This window comes from Chionomys nivalis, chromosome 21, assembly GCF_950005125.1.
Source record: "Chionomys nivalis chromosome 21, mChiNiv1.1, whole genome shotgun sequence".
Classification (NCBI taxonomy): domain Eukaryota; kingdom Metazoa; phylum Chordata; class Mammalia; order Rodentia; family Cricetidae; genus Chionomys; species Chionomys nivalis.
In genome coordinates, this window is record NC_080106.1 from 41,586,914 (window position 1) to 41,605,543 (window position 18,630).

Here is an 18,630-nt window from a genome sequence, read left to right on the forward strand (position 1 = left end):
TATTTAAAATGCTGGCATTCTGGTCCATCCTGCCAGGGCAAACTCTTGACTGTTTGAGGCAGGAGGGCCAACTACAGAGAGAGGACTTGATTGTTGTCTGTGGATGTAATGCTGCAGTTTGCTTGTTGGCAAAGACCTTGAAACGCCACAGAGTTGTGGTGATAAACATGGCTACAGCTGGTATCTCCGCCATGAGGCTGGAAAGCTAAGGAATGGCTGGATCCAGCCGTCAAAGCCACGGCTTTCATCCTACTGATATTGCTTGGTAAATTAAAGACTCATGTGGTCAGAAAAAGAGAGAGAGATATACAGTAAAGAGAGATTCAAAGACAAAATAAAACTTTAAATGATTTACAGTGTGTTTAAAAATATATGCAGGCTGAAAGTTAAAGTTCTTAAAAGTAAAATAAGGAAGAAAGAGAGTAGTTGGGTGTGGTAGTACACACCTTTAATCCCCAACACTTGGAAGGCAGAGGGAGATTGACCTCTGAGACTTCAAGGTGTGGTAGCACACGCCTTTAATCCCACTGCCTGGGAGGCAGAGACAGACAGATCTCTGAGTTCAAGGACAGCCTTGTCTAAAGAGTTATTCCAGGACGAAGATATACAGAAAATATAAAATAAAAGTAAAAGTAAACAAAATAGAGTTAAAATAAAGCTGCACAAAGATGGAAATTACACAGAGAATCTTGATACTGTATGCTATTATGCTCTCTTTGAATTGTTTTAATGCTGAGGAAGGAGCAACAGATGCTAAAAGATATTTGTTTATAAATGCTGCTGAACTAATCCAAGATAGATATTTTCAAAATACCTTGACTTCAGAATTTGGATCTAAGGATATGATACTTTGGAAAAGAGTTTCTTCTTTTGTTTTCACAGAGGATGAGACTCTTTGGATTGCTTCTTCAATCCCAATATGGTATGATAGACCACGTCCTCCTGAAGGGTTGCTGTGAACACCTTCAAAAAATTACTTTGCTCAACTGCCGACTGAGAGGAACCTAGCACACAGGTTATACCATGAAAGACCTGATTAACAGCACCCCCATTCAGCAGGAAGCAGTTTGGAGAGAAAAAACTGCGCCCATGTTCCCATATATTGTTTATAAATGTTCTTTTACATTTAAAGGGGGAGATAATATAGATGTGAATAATTTGCATTGATATGAATCTTGGTTTACTGATATTAATTTAAGGTCAATTTTATTATATGTATATGTATTTCTGATATTGATTAAGGTATTGTGATTGTGTAGTTCACTTAAAATGTAATGTATATAGGTTGTTAATGGATAATTATCAATAATAGTCAAGTTTGTAGTCATGTTAGATTTTCTAGATGTGCATGCTTATATTTTAGATAGACATTCTTCATATCTTTCAAAGATTATAAAATATGGCATTTTAAGTGTTTTAATAACTTAGAGTTTTTCATGACAATGAGACACTCTGCTCCTGGCAGCACCAATTTACTTCAAGAAGAAAGAAGACGGGCATCGAAGAGGCACCTTATGGAGTTTGATAGCTATTTGGGCAAGAAACTGCTCTTGCCTGGACTATTGTATAAACTGGACACAAAGAACCCGCAGAGAGAGGACTGCTGAACTTGCCTAAAGGTGAGATGATCTTTTGGGGTTCCTGATTCATGAAAGAGACATGAATTCATGCGAGACATTCTGCAGGACACAGCAGATAGTGACTGAACTGCCTTTGAAATTTCCTGCTTCATGGAAATGTCTGCTGGAAACTATGGGCCTGTAGGCCGAAGATGGGTGCCCCAACGGTACAGAGAAACTTTGGGTGACTGTCAAGACAGCGAGATGTCTCTGTCATTTCTAGAGTTTGAAAGTTGCTTATTTTTTGTTTGCTTGGGTAATATTGTATCTTTCTGGAGTCTTTGATGGAGTTGAAGAATAGATAGATAGTTATAGTTTTCCTTAGTTATGATAAAGATAAAATAGATGGAAATATTGTAATTTTTACTTGATAACTGTTTTGTTATATGTAATTTTGCTATGTTAAAGTTAAAGCCTTCCTTTTTTTTGTTTAAACAGAAAAAGGGGAAATGATGGAGGAAGGTTATTGGTTAAAAATAAATAAACTGCTTGGCCCTCATAGGTTAAAACATAGGTGGGTGGAGTAAACAGAACAGAAAGCTGGGAGGAAGAGGAAGTGAGCTCAGACTCGACAGCTCTGCTCTCTGGAGCAGATGCCATGCTCCCCTCTCCCCAGCAGACGCAATAAAGCTCTGACCCAGGATGGACGTAGGCTAGAATCTTCCCGGTAAGCACACCTTGGGGAGAATAGAAATGGGCCAAGCAGTCTTTAAAAGAATACAATGCGTGTGTTGTTATTTTGGGTATAAAGCTAACCATGCGGGAGCCGGGCTGTGGGAAGAGGCCCGCAGCTCCCTACTACAGACTACATCTGGCATTAACTAAAACCTAAAAATGGAGGCACAAATGTGAGGGAAGATGCTTTAGATAAGAAGACACACTTTTAATTCAGATATTTAATCCTGATCTAATCTGGGCCACACCTTCCTCTGGAAGCCTACAAAAGGGCACAGACAAAGGAAGATTTTCTTCTTTGTCTTCTTGCTCTCTGGCCTTGTTAGCAAGTTCATCCCTTCACTGGCATTAGGGGCCACTTCTTCAGGATTCCCGCATCGACTGAAGACCTGGTGAGACGTCCAGCCTTGTGGACTGAGCAGCTACAGGATTCCTGGACTTTACATTTATAGACATCAATTATTAGATTAACTGAACCACAGGGGGTCTGCAGAAAAATCTGAACCTCGTTAAATTTTATTGACCTGCTCCTTAATTGGCTATTTCTAGGGTATCCGTTCAGATACTGCTATTACCACACATTCTTGGAACTGAGTTCTGCTCCCAGTCACCAGATGACCTAAGATGGAGTCCTTCCTCTAAGATGGAGTCTGTAAAGTCAAGTTTCCATTAAATTTCCGGCTCTCACAGAACACCCCATACAATTTATCCAAACTGGGGCTGAGCTACCCTGGCTAGGTTCCTGAGCACTGCTTTTCTGTCCCTCTTCTCCTGCTGTCTGCCTTTCCCTGAAAATAATGGAGCCCAAAGGAAGAGGAATTTCCCCGGGAATCTCAGGCTAGACAAGGGAAAGGGCCACAGCCAGAGGGAAAATTCCTGGAGATTTCACACAGTTCTAACAACTTCTCAGACGGCTGAGATTTAAGCCCAGGCAGAGCTGGGTCAGTGGTGGGCGGAGCTGCACTTTGACCCGGACTGTTGCTTAGGCGTGCACATCCTTGTCCCTTTAACTTTGACCTCACTTCGGGACTTGGGTGGTTCCTTCCCTGAATCTCTGTCCCTCTTCCCAAAGTGCCAACATTGAATAAATCTCCTTCTTTTGCTTTCTACTTTTTAAAGGATTTACGTATTTATTTTATTTGTATGGGTGTTTTGGCTGCATGTATGTGTGTATACCACATGAATGCCCAGAGGTCCACGGAGATAACCTCCCTTTTTTTTTTTTTTTTTTTTTTTTTTTTTGAAGACAGAGTCTCACTGTGTACCCCTGACAGGCCTTTGATTGTGTAAACCAGACTACCTGCCTCTGGCTCCAGAATGTTGCGAGTAAAGGCATCCGCCACCACGACTGGCCATAAATGTAATTCCTTTTTAATCCATAAATAAATAGCCGGTGCTGTACAGCACACGGTAATTCCACTACTTGGAGATCACAAGGAGTGTCAGAAGTTCAGAGTCATCCTCAGAGCAATATAATGAATTCCTGGCCAACCTGGGCTAATAAAGACAAAAGAGTCTCAAAAATCAATTAATCAAAGCTTTAAAATGACGAATCAGCTCCTTTTGAAAACGCAGCCGCCAGGTTAGCACTTCCTGGAGGGCGGGGACAGGCAGCCATCTCAGATCGGGCCCCGCCTAGTGGGCGGGGATTTTCCAGCTAGACGGGCCTGGATTGGGTTGCCTGCGAGAATCTCAGCCAATCGAGATGGCGAAAGTGCCTGGCCCCGCCTCGCGCAGGCGTCTCCGCTCCTCGGAGGCGGGCTCTCCGCGTTCTCGGCGCCGGGTGTGCTTCCGGCTGGTGGCGGCCGACGTGACGTCAGGAGGAGGGCAGGTAGGTACGGGGTGCGGAGCGGCCCGCGGCGGCGACGGGGGTGGCAGGACATCAATCCCACCCCTGCGGCCTGGCGCGGGAGAGCTGCGGACGCGAGCGGGTTCCCAGGGCCCTGCAGCCGTTCCCCGCCGAAGGCGCCCCTAGCCGTCTTCATGCAGAAGATGAGCCCTCCAAGCCCAAGTGTGGAACGTGGTGCTTAGAAACGGTAGCTTGAGGGCCGGCGAGGCGGCTTCGCCTGCAGTGACGCTTGAGGCCAAGCCTGACGGCTTGAGTTCGACCCTGAGCATGGTGTAAAAAAAAGACCCATTCTTGTGGGGGTGTTCTCTGACCTACACACACTTCGTGACACACTCCCCCAACACACAGAAAACATGGAATTTTTAAGGAGCTGGCATACCGGTTAAAGCTTGTGCTGCTCTTGCAGGGGACTGGGGTTCAGGTCCCAGAGCTCACAGCTGCCTGTAGCTCCAGCGAATCAACCCTACCCTCTCGAGCACCTGCACTCACTTGTGCATAAATACACAAACATGCACATAACTTAATCATTTTTAAAATTGTTAGTAGTCCCATGCGTTTCCTTCTCAATGCTTAACACCTGCCACGACTCGCAGCCCCGCAGCTCCATCCTGTAGAAAACTTTTTTTTTCACCTAATTTCGGAAAGTGAGGCCCAGTGCAGCTGGCCCGGAGTGAGGCAGCTAGGAAACAGCAAAGAGGCCGGTAGGCTGTCGTTTGTGCAGGCAACTGAAATCAGGAGTGATCCCTGACTCTGATGGCCTACCTCATCGCTGAGCATGCGCCGAGCAGCCTGTGTGTAACCTGGCTGTGGTACTCCCGACGGTGACGAAGCACCTTAAGGCTTCAAAAGCTGACTCTGGAGGACCTGGAGTACAGGGCCAGCCTGGACTCCATAGAGGGGCGTGTCTCCAAAACAAATTTGTTAAACATTGTAAAACACGCTGACTCACAAGCTGGGCATCTACATTATAGGCAGTCCCCGTACACTTATTTCATTACAACAAGCCCCAAATTCATTCCTCCTGTCAATAACCCCCATTTTCAACTTTTGTTTTATTTTTGCTTTTTGAGGTAGGGTCTCACTGTGTAGTTCTGGCTGGCCTAGACATGCTGTGTAAAGCAGATTGTCCTGGAACTCAGCCTGTGCCCCTGGTTCTGCCCCCTAAGTGCATGAGGCTGTGAGGTCATGTCCTGGACCTTACTCCCTCCTGAGGGTTCCAGGAAAGCCAGAGACCCAGGCCGCCGTGACCCCAAACCTGGGCAAGCAGTTAAGTATTTGGGTAAGGGGACAGCAAAGATGGCTCAGTAGGTGAGGACACTGACCACCTGTGTTCCATCTCTGGATCCACGTAGTGGAAGGAGAGAACTGTCTCCTCCAAGTTGTCCTCTGACCTGCGCACACTGGCACGTCTGTACCTGGACGCACACAATGATTTTTTTTTTTAAACTTAGGGGTGGAAAGATGGCTTAGCAGTTAAGAGACATACTGCTTTTCTGAAGGCTCTGAGTTCAGTTCCCAGTACCATGTCAGGTGACTCACTGTGGCCTGTAGCTTTAGCTCCAGGGAATCTGACATCCTCTTTTAGACTCTGTGGCTGTGTGCATGCATGCGCGGACACACACACACACAATTTAAAAATCTTTTTTTAAAAAAATTCTCAAGTCGGGCAGTGGTGGCGCATTCCTTTAATCCCAGCTCTCCAGAGACAGGGGCAGGTGAATCTTTAAGTTTGAGCAAGGTCTACAGAGCAAGTTCCAGGACAGCCAGCATTCTTACACAGAGAAACCCATCTTGAAAAACCAAAACAGCAAAGAAAACCATTTGTTTTACATTTTATCTATTAATTTTGTGTGCATTCATGTGAATGGTATATGCCATGACACATGTGGAGACCAAATCTGTTCTCTCCTTCCACCATGGGGGCCCCAGTCTTCAAGTTTTAAGTGGTTGGGAACCTTCTGGTAAAGATCTGAGCCTTCTGGTAAAGATCAAGTGTAAATTGTTGAGACTATCAGAAGACAGGTTACACTTATGTGTAATTCAAACTTACCAATAAAAATAAAATTGGGGCCAGAATGGTGGCTCAATGTGTCACTGCACCTGCCACACAATCCCAAAACCCATGTAAATTTGGAGGAACACAAAACTGCCTGTGGCCTGCACTTAACACTTGTTGTGCACACACAATAATCGTTTTTGTTTTGTTTTGTTTTTTTTAATTGATTTTCCCAAGGTCAATCTTTTACGTGCTATCCACCCTTGTAGCCTAGGGCAGTTGAGCAGGGATATTCAGTGGTAAGAAGACAGAAGTGTGTTACCCATCCTGTCACAGCAGGTTTACCTGCCTGGGCTTACTCTGGAACCCCTTCTCCCCTGACAGGGCTGTCCCCTCCTCCCAGCAAGACCGTTCTTTAACTTAGGTGAGTCTCTGTTGCCCATCCAGCATTTATCTCATGACAGGGTCTCCTGTTGCGCAGGCTGGCTTTGAACTCGATCCTCCTGCTTCCACCTTCTGAGTGCTGAGCATGTGCCACCACACGCTGGTGATGTAATCGGTAGAACTTGGGACGCCCTGCATGCTGAACAGTCACGGTCACTATACTAACTAAACCATATCTCTATCCTTTTTATTTTATTTATTTATTTATTGTTTGGTTTGGCTTTTCAAGACAGGGTTTTTCTGTGTAACAGTCGTGGCTGTCCTAGAACTCACTCTGAAGTGCTGGGACTAAAGGCATGCACCACCACTCCCCAGCTCTTACTTTTGTTTTTAATTAATTTATTCATTTGTTTTTCAGTACTGGGATGTCTCCCAGGATCTTCTGCGTGCTTGGCAAGCACAGTCCCCATGAGCTACATCTCCAAACTGTTTTAGTTTTATTTTGACATTGCCCATACTGGTTTCAAATTTGGACTCTTCCTATCTCAATCATGTTATTCTTGGTAGCTGGGATTATAAGAATTAACACCTGGCTCCAAGAAGTGACTTTAGATTGTGTGATTGAATGAGGCCTCTGGCGTTCAAGAGGAACAACAAAAGCTACATCTTTGGACCTAGGGCTACAGCCCAGAGCTGGGGCCCCTGCCTAGAATCCCCTAGTGAGAGGCAGGGAAGTGGGGCTCAGAGGTAGAGTACTGTCTTAGCCTTTGTGAGGCTGAGTCCATGCCAGTAGTTCAGGAACAGTTCAGTTGTCTGGCTCCTGCAGATAGCCAGGAAGTCAGCTAGACCAGAACAGAGAAAGGAGAGGGGTGGGTGACCTCAGAGAGCAAAGGCTGGGAGGCAGTAGGCTCTGTAGGTTTGATTATCAACTTGACTGAGAGCTTCCGGAGGCCAAGGGATCATGGCATGCTAGTACATATTATAGGAGACCCCTGCTGGGCCAGTGAGACTCTTCATTGACTCCACCAAGCCTACAACCTGAGTTTGATGAAAAGTTGAAGTGGGGAAAGGAGAAAACTGACTCCTACGAGTTGTTCTCTGACCTTCACATGCTTGGCATGCCATGCACACACACACAGGCATATAACAATCAATTTTTAATAGGAAAATGTAAAAGGAGCCCCTTGGCAGCTTCTGCACAGGAGCAGGGTGGGCATGGAATTGAGGGCAGGGCTAGCACACAGACCATCATCCCTACTTGATCACCCCAGCATAAAGTCTGGAGCCACATGCTTCTCTAAACTCTGTCTCCTTCCTTCCTCCCTCCAGGCTGTCCTTGGATGCTCCTCACCCTGTGGAGACTCAGTGCCAAGTCACAACTCAACCATTGTGAACTTAAAGAACGAGGAAGAGCCTAGCCAGACCACCATATGGCCACATCTGTACAGGGCATCCTGTGGCCTCTGCAGGCCCCATAGGGAGTTCACCCCACCACTGTGTGCATTGACCAGGCCACTTCCCAGTTGCACCCTTGTGAGTGAGGACCCATAGGCAGCTCCCAAGATGGTGAGTAGAAGATTCCCAAGCCTGGGTTTCTCCCAGGCACCAGCACAGCCTCCAGGCAGCCCTGCTTCTCCCAGGCTCCTGAGTAGTAGCTATTGGTGGCAGACATTTGCTGGGCACTCAGACCACCGCCCAGCAGGTCTTCTCTCCGTCTTGATCTTGCTCCCTCCCTGCCCCTTCCCTTCCTTTCTGATACTGTCGTAAACTCCTGACCCTTCTGCCTCAGACACCCATATCCTCATGCTGGGATTATGCCTCGTTGCTGCAGAGCTGGGATGGAAACCAGGGCCTTGTGCTTGCTGGGCAGGCACTCTGCTACTGAGCCACATTAGCCACTGGGAAGTGTGAGGTGGTCCTGCCCACTCCGTCAGTGCAGCTCTAGGAGACTGTCTCCTCTGAAAGGAGCCTGTACTGCTAAGCTAATCAGTCAGTCTTTTACAAATGTATAGAATTGTACTTATTTATCGTAGAGTGGGCGCACATGCATGTGGTGGTCAACTCCTTCCCCCATGTGGGTCCCAGGCTTCAGATCCAGGTGACACCTGCAGCCACCATCTCTTCAGCCCTATAGTCACTCTTTGTCCTTCCCTCCTCACTGTCCCGACACCCACTCAGCTGCCTCAGACTCTGAATCCCCCTGCCATGAGCACGTGTGCCGGCCTGTCTGGCTTCACACGCAGCATGGTGTTCAAGGCAGGGCTGGCCCAGGACTCTAGGCAAGTGTTTGCCCCTGCGCTGTGCATACAGCACTGGATCATGTGTTTTGCTATAGTTTATTCTTCAGATTGTATTTTAATTACATTTCTCCCTTCCCTTTCTTCCTCCAGACTCTCTCATATATCCCTCCCAGCTCGCCTTCAAATGCATGGCCTCCTCCTTCACCACTCTTTCTTATGTGGATGAAGTATTTGTACATACATGTGTATTCCCAAATATAATCTGTTGAGTCCATATAATGTCATGCGTGTGTTTGTTTTCAGGACTGACCGTTTGGCTGGACAACCCATTGGTGTGTTCTCCTTGGGGAGAGCTGCCTCTCCTGCTCTCAGCTTTCCTCTGTTGCCTATAGCTCTTTGTTGAGGCCTCGTGGTCATTACCCACTTTGGCATGTTTGTTGGTGTCCTTATTCAACTCACGTTTGGGTGATCATGTGGTTGAGACTTTGCAGATGTAACTTCTGATGTTTCTAGGAGACACAGTCTCACAGCAAACTCCCTGGTCCTCTGGTCTCACAGCCTTCCTGCCCCCTCTTCCACAGAGTTCCGTAAGCCTTAGGTGTGGGAGTGTTTTGTAGATGTACTCACTGGGACTGGGCCCCACAACTCTGCATATTGATTGGTTGTGGTTTTCTGTAGTGGTCTCTAAGAGTCGTAGCTAAGAGAAGTTTCCTGGATGATGGGTAAAGACTACACTTATCAGTCTAGATCGGCAGTTCTCAACCTGTGGGTCGAGACCCTTTGTGGGGCACACAGCAGATGTCCTGCATAGCAGGGATTTACATTACGATTCAGAGCAGGAGCAGGATTACTTCTATTCAAAACAGTAGCAACAAAATAATTTATGGTTGACGATCACCACAGCATGAGGAGCTGCAATAAAGAGCCTAGCATAAGGTCTGGGTTCCATCCCCAGGACCCCATGAACCAGGTGTGAAGCACGTTCATAGTACCATCCTGGGGAGGGGAAGGCAGGAGGGTCATGGCTAGTCTCAGCTGCATAGCACTTCATGACCAGCTGGGCTATGTGAAACACTGCTTTGAAAACCTTTAGGAGTCAGTGGCCATCCCCACTTCTTTACCACTGCCTGCAGTCCCCAAGAACATGCAGCCATGCCTATAAACAGTGTGGCCTTAAGGCATTTCCCAAAGCTATAACAAGTGGTTTTTCAGCCTAGTTCCCACTATAGATCAGAAACTGGATGGAACATTCAGCGTGTCCCGAGGACCCTGAATTACCCTCTCTGACGCATGGTTCCCCTCTGTTTTCAGGGTGAAAGGAAAGGCCAAAACAAGTACTACCCTCCGGACTTCAACCCAGAGAAGGTGAGCAGCTTCAATGACCCCCATAGCTTCAGGGACCAAGTGTCACTAGAGAAGACTCCAAGGCACCTGGAGGATGAGTGCAGGCTTCCCACCTAGCATGGCCTTGCGTAGAAAGGTTACCATGCCTTCAAGTAGAAAGTCTTTCTGTCGACTCTGGTGTCCCTGGGGGCTCCTGGAACGCCTTCCTTCAGATACCAAGGACAGCTCTGTCCTTGGCTCCAGGCTATTTGCTTTCCCAAGATGTCCACACCTCCTTTGTTGCTTGTAGGATATAAGACTGAAGCCCCTTCTACCCAGGGAGACACTTGTCCCCCAGCAGTAGGAAGAGCCGAGGAACAAGCTACCCTAGCTTGGCCTTGCTTACCTTCACTCACCCTTTCCATACAGCATGGCTCTCTCAACCGATACCACAACAGCCACCCCCTTCGAGAACGGGCTCGGAAGCTGTCACAAGGCATCCTTGTCATCCGGTAAGAAGCTGCCCCTCTCCCATTGATAGGCCCAGTGCTGCAAGGTTCCAATTCCGTAATGCAGGAAGACATTGCATGGGTCACCCATTGCTGCATAACAAACATTAAGTATTTGCTATTGATAACAAGTCTAGGTACCTCTTCTGGGCTGGGAAGAACCTGACTCGGTCTTCTTCCTTCATTAGTGGGGGCTTGGTAGCTGAAGACCAGCTGATCAGTGGGGCCTTGGCCTGTAGAGATAGACGGTTCCACAGTGGGTCTTTCTTCCAGCAGGCCAGCAGTATCATGGCTCCAAAAGAGCCTGCAAAAGTGCCAGGACTCTAAAGGCCAGACCCAGACCAACCACACTTGTCCCTTCTTTCCCTTCACTCCAGGGCTGGGGCCAGACTCTTCCTCCGTGTGGGACGAGCCACAGAGTGATGCACAAGGACATGACCACAGAAGGAAGAGTGGCCAGCCAGGGTCTCCCAGATACTAGATGACCTGAGGCAGGAGGATCACTTGGGTCTAAGAGTTCAAGAACAGCCTGGGTAACATAGCCAGAATATGCCTTAAGAAAAAGGGGGAGCAGCAGTGGTTCAGTAAGTGAAGGCATCTGTTGCCTAGCCAGGCCCCTTCATTCAATCCCCAGAACCCACATAGTGGAAGGAAAGACCCAAGTAATGAACATTGTCTTCTGACTGCCACACATAAAATGGATAGATAAGTAAATGTAAGAAAAACAACATTGAAAATCCTTGTCTTTGTTTTAGATTTGAAATGCCGTACAACATCTGGTGTGATGGCTGCAAGAACCACATCGGTATGGGTGAGTTCACCATCACCCGTGACCTGCCTGCCCCTCCAGCACCCCTGTGCCAGGTGCTCTGAGACACTGGAGATAGTGTCAGCCCCAAGACCAAATCGGAAGGTGGCCGGTCCCCAAGCTAGAGAACAACAAGAAGGCTAGGCCCTGGGATCCAGACCCTGTCCCTGCCAGTCGCCAGAAGGCGACCTTTACCCACCAGCTGGACATTATGCCTCAGTTTCCCTCTGTTCCCACACCACAGCAGTCCATACCATCCCATGTTCCTTTAATTTTGATTTATTTAGTGTGTGTCAAAATCATGGAAGTCAGCCAGGTGGTGGTGGCGCACGCCTTTAATCCCAGCACTCGGGAGGCAGAGACAGGCGGATCTCTGTGAGTTCGAGACCAGCCTGGTCTACAAGAGCCAGTTCCAGGACAGGCTCCAAAACCACAGAGAAACCCTGTCTCAAACCAAAAAAAACAACAACAACAAAAAAAAAAATTATGGAAGTCAGAGAATTTACGGGTGTCGATTCCCTCCTTCCGCTGCGCTGTTTCCAGTGACTGAGCTCAGGCCGTCCAGTTTGGCAGCAGACACCTTTCCACCGAGCTGTCTCACCACCCCATCCCATCATGTCTGGATTCAGAGCTTCCCTTGTTCACCATCACACCACTGCCTTAGTTAGGGGTCACCGTGTTGTGATGAAACACACGACCCAAGGCGCTGAGGGAGCGAAGGCTTTGTCTCACGCACAGGTCTGTATAACAGTTCTTCATCAAAAGCAGCAAGGGCAGGAACCTGGAGGCGGGAGCTGATGCAGAGGTCATGGAGGGGTGCTGCTTTCTGACTTGCTCCTCATGGCTGCCTTCTTATAGAACCCAGGACCACCAGCCCAGGGATGGCCCAGCCCACAATGGGATGACCCTTCCCATCAACCACTAATTGAGTGCCTTACAGCTGGATCTTACGGAGAAATTTTCTCAATTGGGGGTTCCCTCCTCTTTGATAGCTCTAGCTTATGTGACGTTGACATAAAACTAGCCAGGACAACCACAGAACCTCACAGACGTGCCATCCGCTCTGGTCCCTGGTGGTGAGGATTGTCCCCACAGCAAGCCGTTCTGCAGCAGCCAGTACTAGCCAAGCAGTCGGTAATGCACTCGGTCTTGTCAGGCCCTGTCTCGTGATCATATCCGATCCCCAGAGGGGAGCACTGTTCTGAGGACCACCCCAACAGACTCTAGAGTCCTCCCCTGCCCCAGAGATCTTTTTCTGGGCCTGACCAATGAATCCTGCTCAGAATTCCGCAGCCATCTGAAACAGCTGGTAGAACTGACGGAAGCACATCTACTGGTTTATTATAAAGCTACAACCATGCTTGATTGTACACACATGTTATTCCAGGGCTAGAGAAGCTGAGGCAGAATGGCGAGTTAGAGGCTAACCTGAACTACACAGTGAAACATTGTCTCAGAAAAGTGAGGGCTGGGTATGTATGACATGTGGTAGATGTTTGTCCAGCATCTGCAAGGCCTTGGGTTCAGCTTCAAAATAAAATACATGCTCAGATGAATGAAAGATAAAAGATGGTGGATGGATATGATAGGTAGATAATGATGATTGAGGATTGGTTCGTCATAGAACAAGCAAATGAAGCTAGGCAATGATAGCACATGCCTTTAATCCCAGCACTCAGGAGGCAGAGGCAGGCGGATCTCTGTGAGTTCAAAGCCAGCCTGGTCTACAAGAGCTAGTTCCAGGGCTGTTACACAGGAGCCATGCATGCCCTGTCCAGCTATCCAAGAGTCCTAGCACCTTGTGGAGGCCTCCATTGAGCCTCTTCTTGGAATTGCTTATCCTGGGTAGAGACAGGACCCCTCTGCAGTGAGCAGATCTTAGAACCTACCTCTGGGTAAGGGTAGGGCTGGGATTCTCTTTGGATCTAGCACCAGGACAGAAAAGCAAGGACAGATGTTGCTATGGTAGGCTATAGGACAGAGACATTGTTGTGTCTGTGGCCTGCCTCAGACAGGGTTCAGCTAGGAGCCAGGAAGTAGGGATGGCGGCCAGACGCACAGTGCCTGGAGACAAGGTGGCTGTGGAAAGGAAAGGACAAGGCCTGTGCAGTCAAGGGAAGTGAGAAAACTTGTGGGCCTCAGACCATAGGGACAGAGAAACTAGACCCAGGGCAGGACTAAGACCCTGGATCCTGTTCCCAGCACTGAGAGCAGTGGGAGCTGAACCACTCGAGACACCATGAGCACCCTCCAGCCAGAACCAACGCAGCTCCCCGAGAGAGGAAGACGGCCAGGCCAGGTGCTAAGTCACCCAGGCAAACTCCACCTTGCCTCTGCCTGCCAAATGCTGCAGTCTCAGGTGTACCCCCACATCCAGCTCTCCATTGACATTTCCTCCCAGGGTCCTGTGTCACCAGAATAGCCATACTGTCTGTTGACTAGGTGGGAAACTGAGGCTGAGGGATGAGCTTTGCTTAGGGGCACACAGTGAAAGCAGGATTGGAATCTGGGCCTTGCTGGTCCAGTCCACACTTTCCTATGGCCTGGGTACGCCAGTGCCTCCCAAACTTGGTTCTTCCTACCTTGAATTTCTGTGCCCTCCCTTCCAGGGCACCTGCCCTGCCAGGCAACAAACCACCAGCTTCTCCCCCACCCAGAGAAAAGCTGATGCAGGTGCCTTGGTCCCAGCCTCTCTCTCCCTGCCCTCTCAGGTGTGCGCTACAATGCAGAAAAGAAGAAGGTCGGCAGTTACTACACAACTCCAATCTACAGGTAGGAGCACCTGGTGCCACCTTAGGACAGGTGTGCCGTCACAGGTTAAAGGGTCCATAGAGGAGTCTTGAAGGGGAAGGGAACTTGGCATCTTCCTCTAGAGCCATTCTCTGTGTAACTGTCCATGTTGGCCTGTCAGTCAGGGTTTGTCCCTCCCTCCAACCCTTCATGGCCCCCACCTTCCCCAATAAAAGCTCAGGCCCCTCATTCACTTCAGGCCCTGCGGCCTCTGCTCCAGGAAGCTAAATGGCCCCATCCCCGTGCTACTCAGACACTGCCTTCAAAGGCACATTTTCTTTTCTTTTCTTTTAATAAATGATGGGTTTTATTTGTTTTATATTTTTATTTTATGTGCTTTGGTATTTTACCTATATATATATATATATATATATTTCTGTGGGAGGGTGTCAGATCTTGGAATCTTGGAGTTACAGACACTTGTGAGCCACCATGTAGATGCTAGGAAATGAAACCCAAGCCCTCTAAAAGAGCAGTCAGTGCCCTTAACTGCTGAGCCATCTCTCCAGCCCAAGCCATCACCTCTTATGTGGTCACTCTTCACTGACACGTGCTCATCATCACATCAGCCCCTCCCGAGCTGATTTTCACATGTCCGTCATCGCATCAGCCCCTCCCAGAGCAGGTTGTCCTACTCTGCTGGCTAGCGTCATCCCCAGCTGCTGGCACCAGCCTGGCACAGAGTAGCCAATAGAGGGAGGGTGGGAGGATGCCCAGGTGGTGACCCGTCGAGTACAAGAGTGAATAGAGGATGGGTAACTGGATGGCTGGCTGGTGGGTGGATCTATGGGTGGATCCATAGATGGATGGGTAAATGGATGGAAGGCTGGTGGGTGGATCTATGGGTGGATCCATAGATGGATGGGTAACTGGATGGATGGCTGGTGGGTGGATCTATGGGTGGATCCATAGATGAACCAGTGGGCAGGGAAGTGGATGATGGATTAGTAGGTAGATGGACGGACATGTAGATGGATGAATGAATGTATAGGTGGGTGGGTAAGTAGGCAAGGAATGGACAAATGAATGAAAGAGCCAGCTTTAGTGTCTGGGTGCTTGGTTGTAGGCGGAGAGTCTTACTGTGTAGCCTAGGGAGCACTGGGGTCACAAGTGGGTGCCACCACACCTAGCCTTAAATGTTGGGTTTTTGTCACACTGGGGGTGAAAGCCAACACTGGAGCATGCTGAGCAGGCCCTGTACTTTGGACCCCCAACCCCATCCTCAGCCTCTTGGTTGCTCTTCTGGATGCAAGCCTGCAGGTCTTTCAAGGGTTCTCCCAGCTCTGAGCTGGGTGCGGTGGGTGCTCAGACAGTGGTTCTGGGGTCTCAGGAGAGCATCACTGCATCCTAACTCCAGGTCCTTTGTAGGTTCCGAATGAAATGCCACCTCTGCGTCAACTACATCGAGATGCAAACAGACCCTGCCAACTGTGACTATGTCATCGTGAGTGGTGCCAGCCGCAAGGAGGAGCGCTGGGATATGGAAGACAATGAGCAGGTGCTGACCACAGGTGAGCACCACATGCTTGCCCACCCCACGTGACCCCAGGTGGCTTCCCCAGAGTCATGCTTACGTGGTCCTTGCAGAGCATGAGAAGAAAGAGAAACTGGAGACGGACGCCATGTTCCGCCTGGAGCATGGCGAGGCTGACCGCAGCACGCTGAAGAAGGCCCTGCCTACACTCAGCCACATCCAGGAGGCACAGAACGCCTGGAAGGACGACTTCGCTCTGAATAGCATGCTGCGCAGGCGCTTCCGGGTGAGGAAACCCCACAGTGGACATCAGCCTGCTCGGAGCTGGGGGACTGTGGTTCAGACCTGTGTCCCTCATCCCATTTGCGAGCTGGTCATTTTCCCTCTGAGCCCCAGGCTCCCTGTATGCAGCACAGAGTCATGTCCCTGCCTAATCTCTTCCTGCTGCTCTAACAAGCATAGCGCAGACTGGGAAGTCTAGATCTGAGATGGATTAGTCACTGCTGTACAAGCCGGAAGTCTAGCATTGAGGCATCTACAAATTGACTGTGTACAGAGTGCCTGGTTGGGTTCCTCGGAACTTCCTGTTGGATCCTCAAGGCACAGACAGGACACACAGGCACCCTGGGGACTCCTGTGTAAGGCACTGACCCTGTTGATGAGGGAGAGCCCTCACGACCTGGTCACCTGCCCAAAGCCATCACAGAGGGAACTACATTTCAGCACAAGCAGGAAGCCAGTTCTGGTCATGTCTGTCTGTGCTTCCAGCCACTGGGGGACTGAAATGGGAGGCTCACCAGAGCCCAGGGGTCGGAGTCCAACCTCAAAAACAGAAAGCTGGGCCTGTTGGCTCGTGCTTATAACCACAATGCTCAGGAAGCTGAGGCAGGGGAACTATTTCAAGTTCCAGGTCCATCTGGGTTGCAAAGGGAGACCATGCCCCCCACCCCCAAAAGTGGGGGGGGGGAGTAGAAAAAAATTCTAGGACCTTCGAATTACAGTATGGCTCAAGCTTAAGTGTGGTTAAATTCTCCATCCCCTGCCTGGACCTGTTGGGACTCCAGGCATGGGCCACCACACCTCCTTTATCACATCTTAGGACTTTATCTAGTGGGTCACACCTGCAGCCCATCATTGGTCAGCGTGTAGTGTTATATAGCACACGGTCATCTTTTTGACACTGAGGGCTTGAGGGACCAAATGCATAAGCCCTGCACGTGGGGCCACTTTTGCATCGCAGGTACTGTATGAGCCCTTCCCTTGCTTCAGTGTCAAGGGAGAAGCAGACCCACTGGCTGGAGTGAGACCCATGCATCTCAAGGAGGCAAGGTTCTGGTGTCACTCCCTGTGTGTCACACCCTCCCACAGGAAAAAAAGAAAGCCATGCAGGAGGAGGAAGAGAAGGACCAGGCCCTGCAGGCGAAGGCCAACCTAGCCATCCCTCTCGTGCCGGAGACAGAGGACGACCGCAGACTGGCTGCCCTGCTAAGGCTGCACACCCTGGACTGTGAGTGGTGGCACAGGACCAGGAGCTTCATGGGAGGCAGAGGTTGCAAGCCGGGTTTGGGGGGCACCTGGTCCCTAGGGGCCTTGTTGCTTACAGTGGTGGGGAGGAAGCTCAAGGGGTGTGAGTATGCTATGGACACTTTGCCCCTGAACCTGCACGATACCTTTTCTTCCCCACAGCCTATGAGGACAAACAGAAACTGAAGCGCACGGAGATCATCCACCGCTCTTGGTTCCCCTCGGCCCAGGGACCCAGTGCTAGCAGCAGCAAAGCTAGCAATGTCCTGAAGAAGCTGTGCCAGGGCCGCAGACCACCCCCCAGCACCACAGGCACAGTGGGGGACCTGGGCATAGTGAGGAGAAGAGCTCAAGAAGTTCCAGAAAGTCTCCAGTGTGCAGCAGACAGTCCCTTGTCAGCAGAACCAAGAGGGCCACCAGGAGCCACCCAGGACAGACCTCAAGAGACAGCAGAATCCACGAGGAACTGTAGAGACCAGGCCTTACCCCTGGGTTCCTCCCAGGAGGACCTGCTGCGCCCCAGCAACCCCAGTGCCTCCCTGGTGGCTGACTACTCGGACTCAGAGAGCGAGTAAGGGAGTCAGAATTCCAGGGACCAGAAGCCATTACTCGTCCAGACCTTACGGACTGCAGGCCTCATTGCTGCTGGCCCAGCTACAGACTTCTCTCCCTATAGAGATCATTATTTATTTAGTTTCGCTGAGGATGTCTGTGCCTTGGTAGAACCCCTGACACCGTAACATTAAAGCCCTGTTCTTTGTCCCTGCCTTGGGTTGCTAGAGTCACCTAGTAGCTGTCCTTCCTTCATTTCCACCCAACTAAGCAGGTGTTGCTGCAGCCACTATCATGACAGCAGTGTCCCCAACAGCAGGATGGGGGCTTTGAGATACGGGGTTAAGATTGGCCATGGGCTGGGGTGGCCTCCTGTATGAGCTGTCGGGGACTACACAGGAAGGTTGAAAGAGGGTCAGGCTGCTGGAGCCACAGACAAAACACTAGAGTTGGGCAGGAAGGACATCCAGGCTGCATGACATAGGCTGGGGTCAGCCACTCATGATGACCCAGCTAGTAGGGGGGCTTGTGAAACAGCCATCAAAAACACCCTAATCCATACAGTGCTGAGCACACCCCCAGTAGAGACAAGGTGTGGTCCAGTCTAACCTGGGCTACAAAGGGAAATTCCTGTTTGGGTGTGTGGTTTTGTTTTGTGTTTTGTTTTTTAAGATGGGGTTTCTCTATCCCTGGCTGCCCTGGAACTCACTGTGTAGACTAGGGGAACTCAGACTCAAAGAGCTCTGCCTCCCAAAAGCTGAGATTAAGGTCTGAGGTTTATTTTTAATTAAGCGTTTGCATTACAAGTATGTTGTCCCACTGAGGTCAGAAGGGGCCTCTCTAACGACGTAGAGGCAGACATGAAGCCATCTGGGAACCAAACTCTG

The 18,630-nt window shown here is 49.6% G+C and overlaps 1 protein-coding gene across 1 annotated transcript; it reads left to right on the forward strand.

The window, feature by feature from the left end:
* Positions 1-4,084: 4,084 nt before the first annotated feature.
* On the forward strand, positions 4,085-17,958 carry Yju2b (YJU2 splicing factor homolog B). Its single transcript, XM_057753909.1, has 10 exons — positions 4,085-4,125; positions 7,853-8,089; positions 10,075-10,128; positions 10,516-10,598; positions 11,351-11,406; positions 14,115-14,175; positions 15,562-15,704; positions 15,781-15,953; positions 17,036-17,174; positions 17,354-17,958. Exons 2-10 carry the CDS (start codon positions 8,087-8,089, stop codon positions 17,764-17,766), a joined length of 1,125 nt encoding a protein of 374 aa, XP_057609892.1. The 5' UTR covers positions 4,085-4,125; positions 7,853-8,086; the 3' UTR covers positions 17,767-17,958.
* Positions 17,959-18,630: the final 672 nt, after the last annotated feature.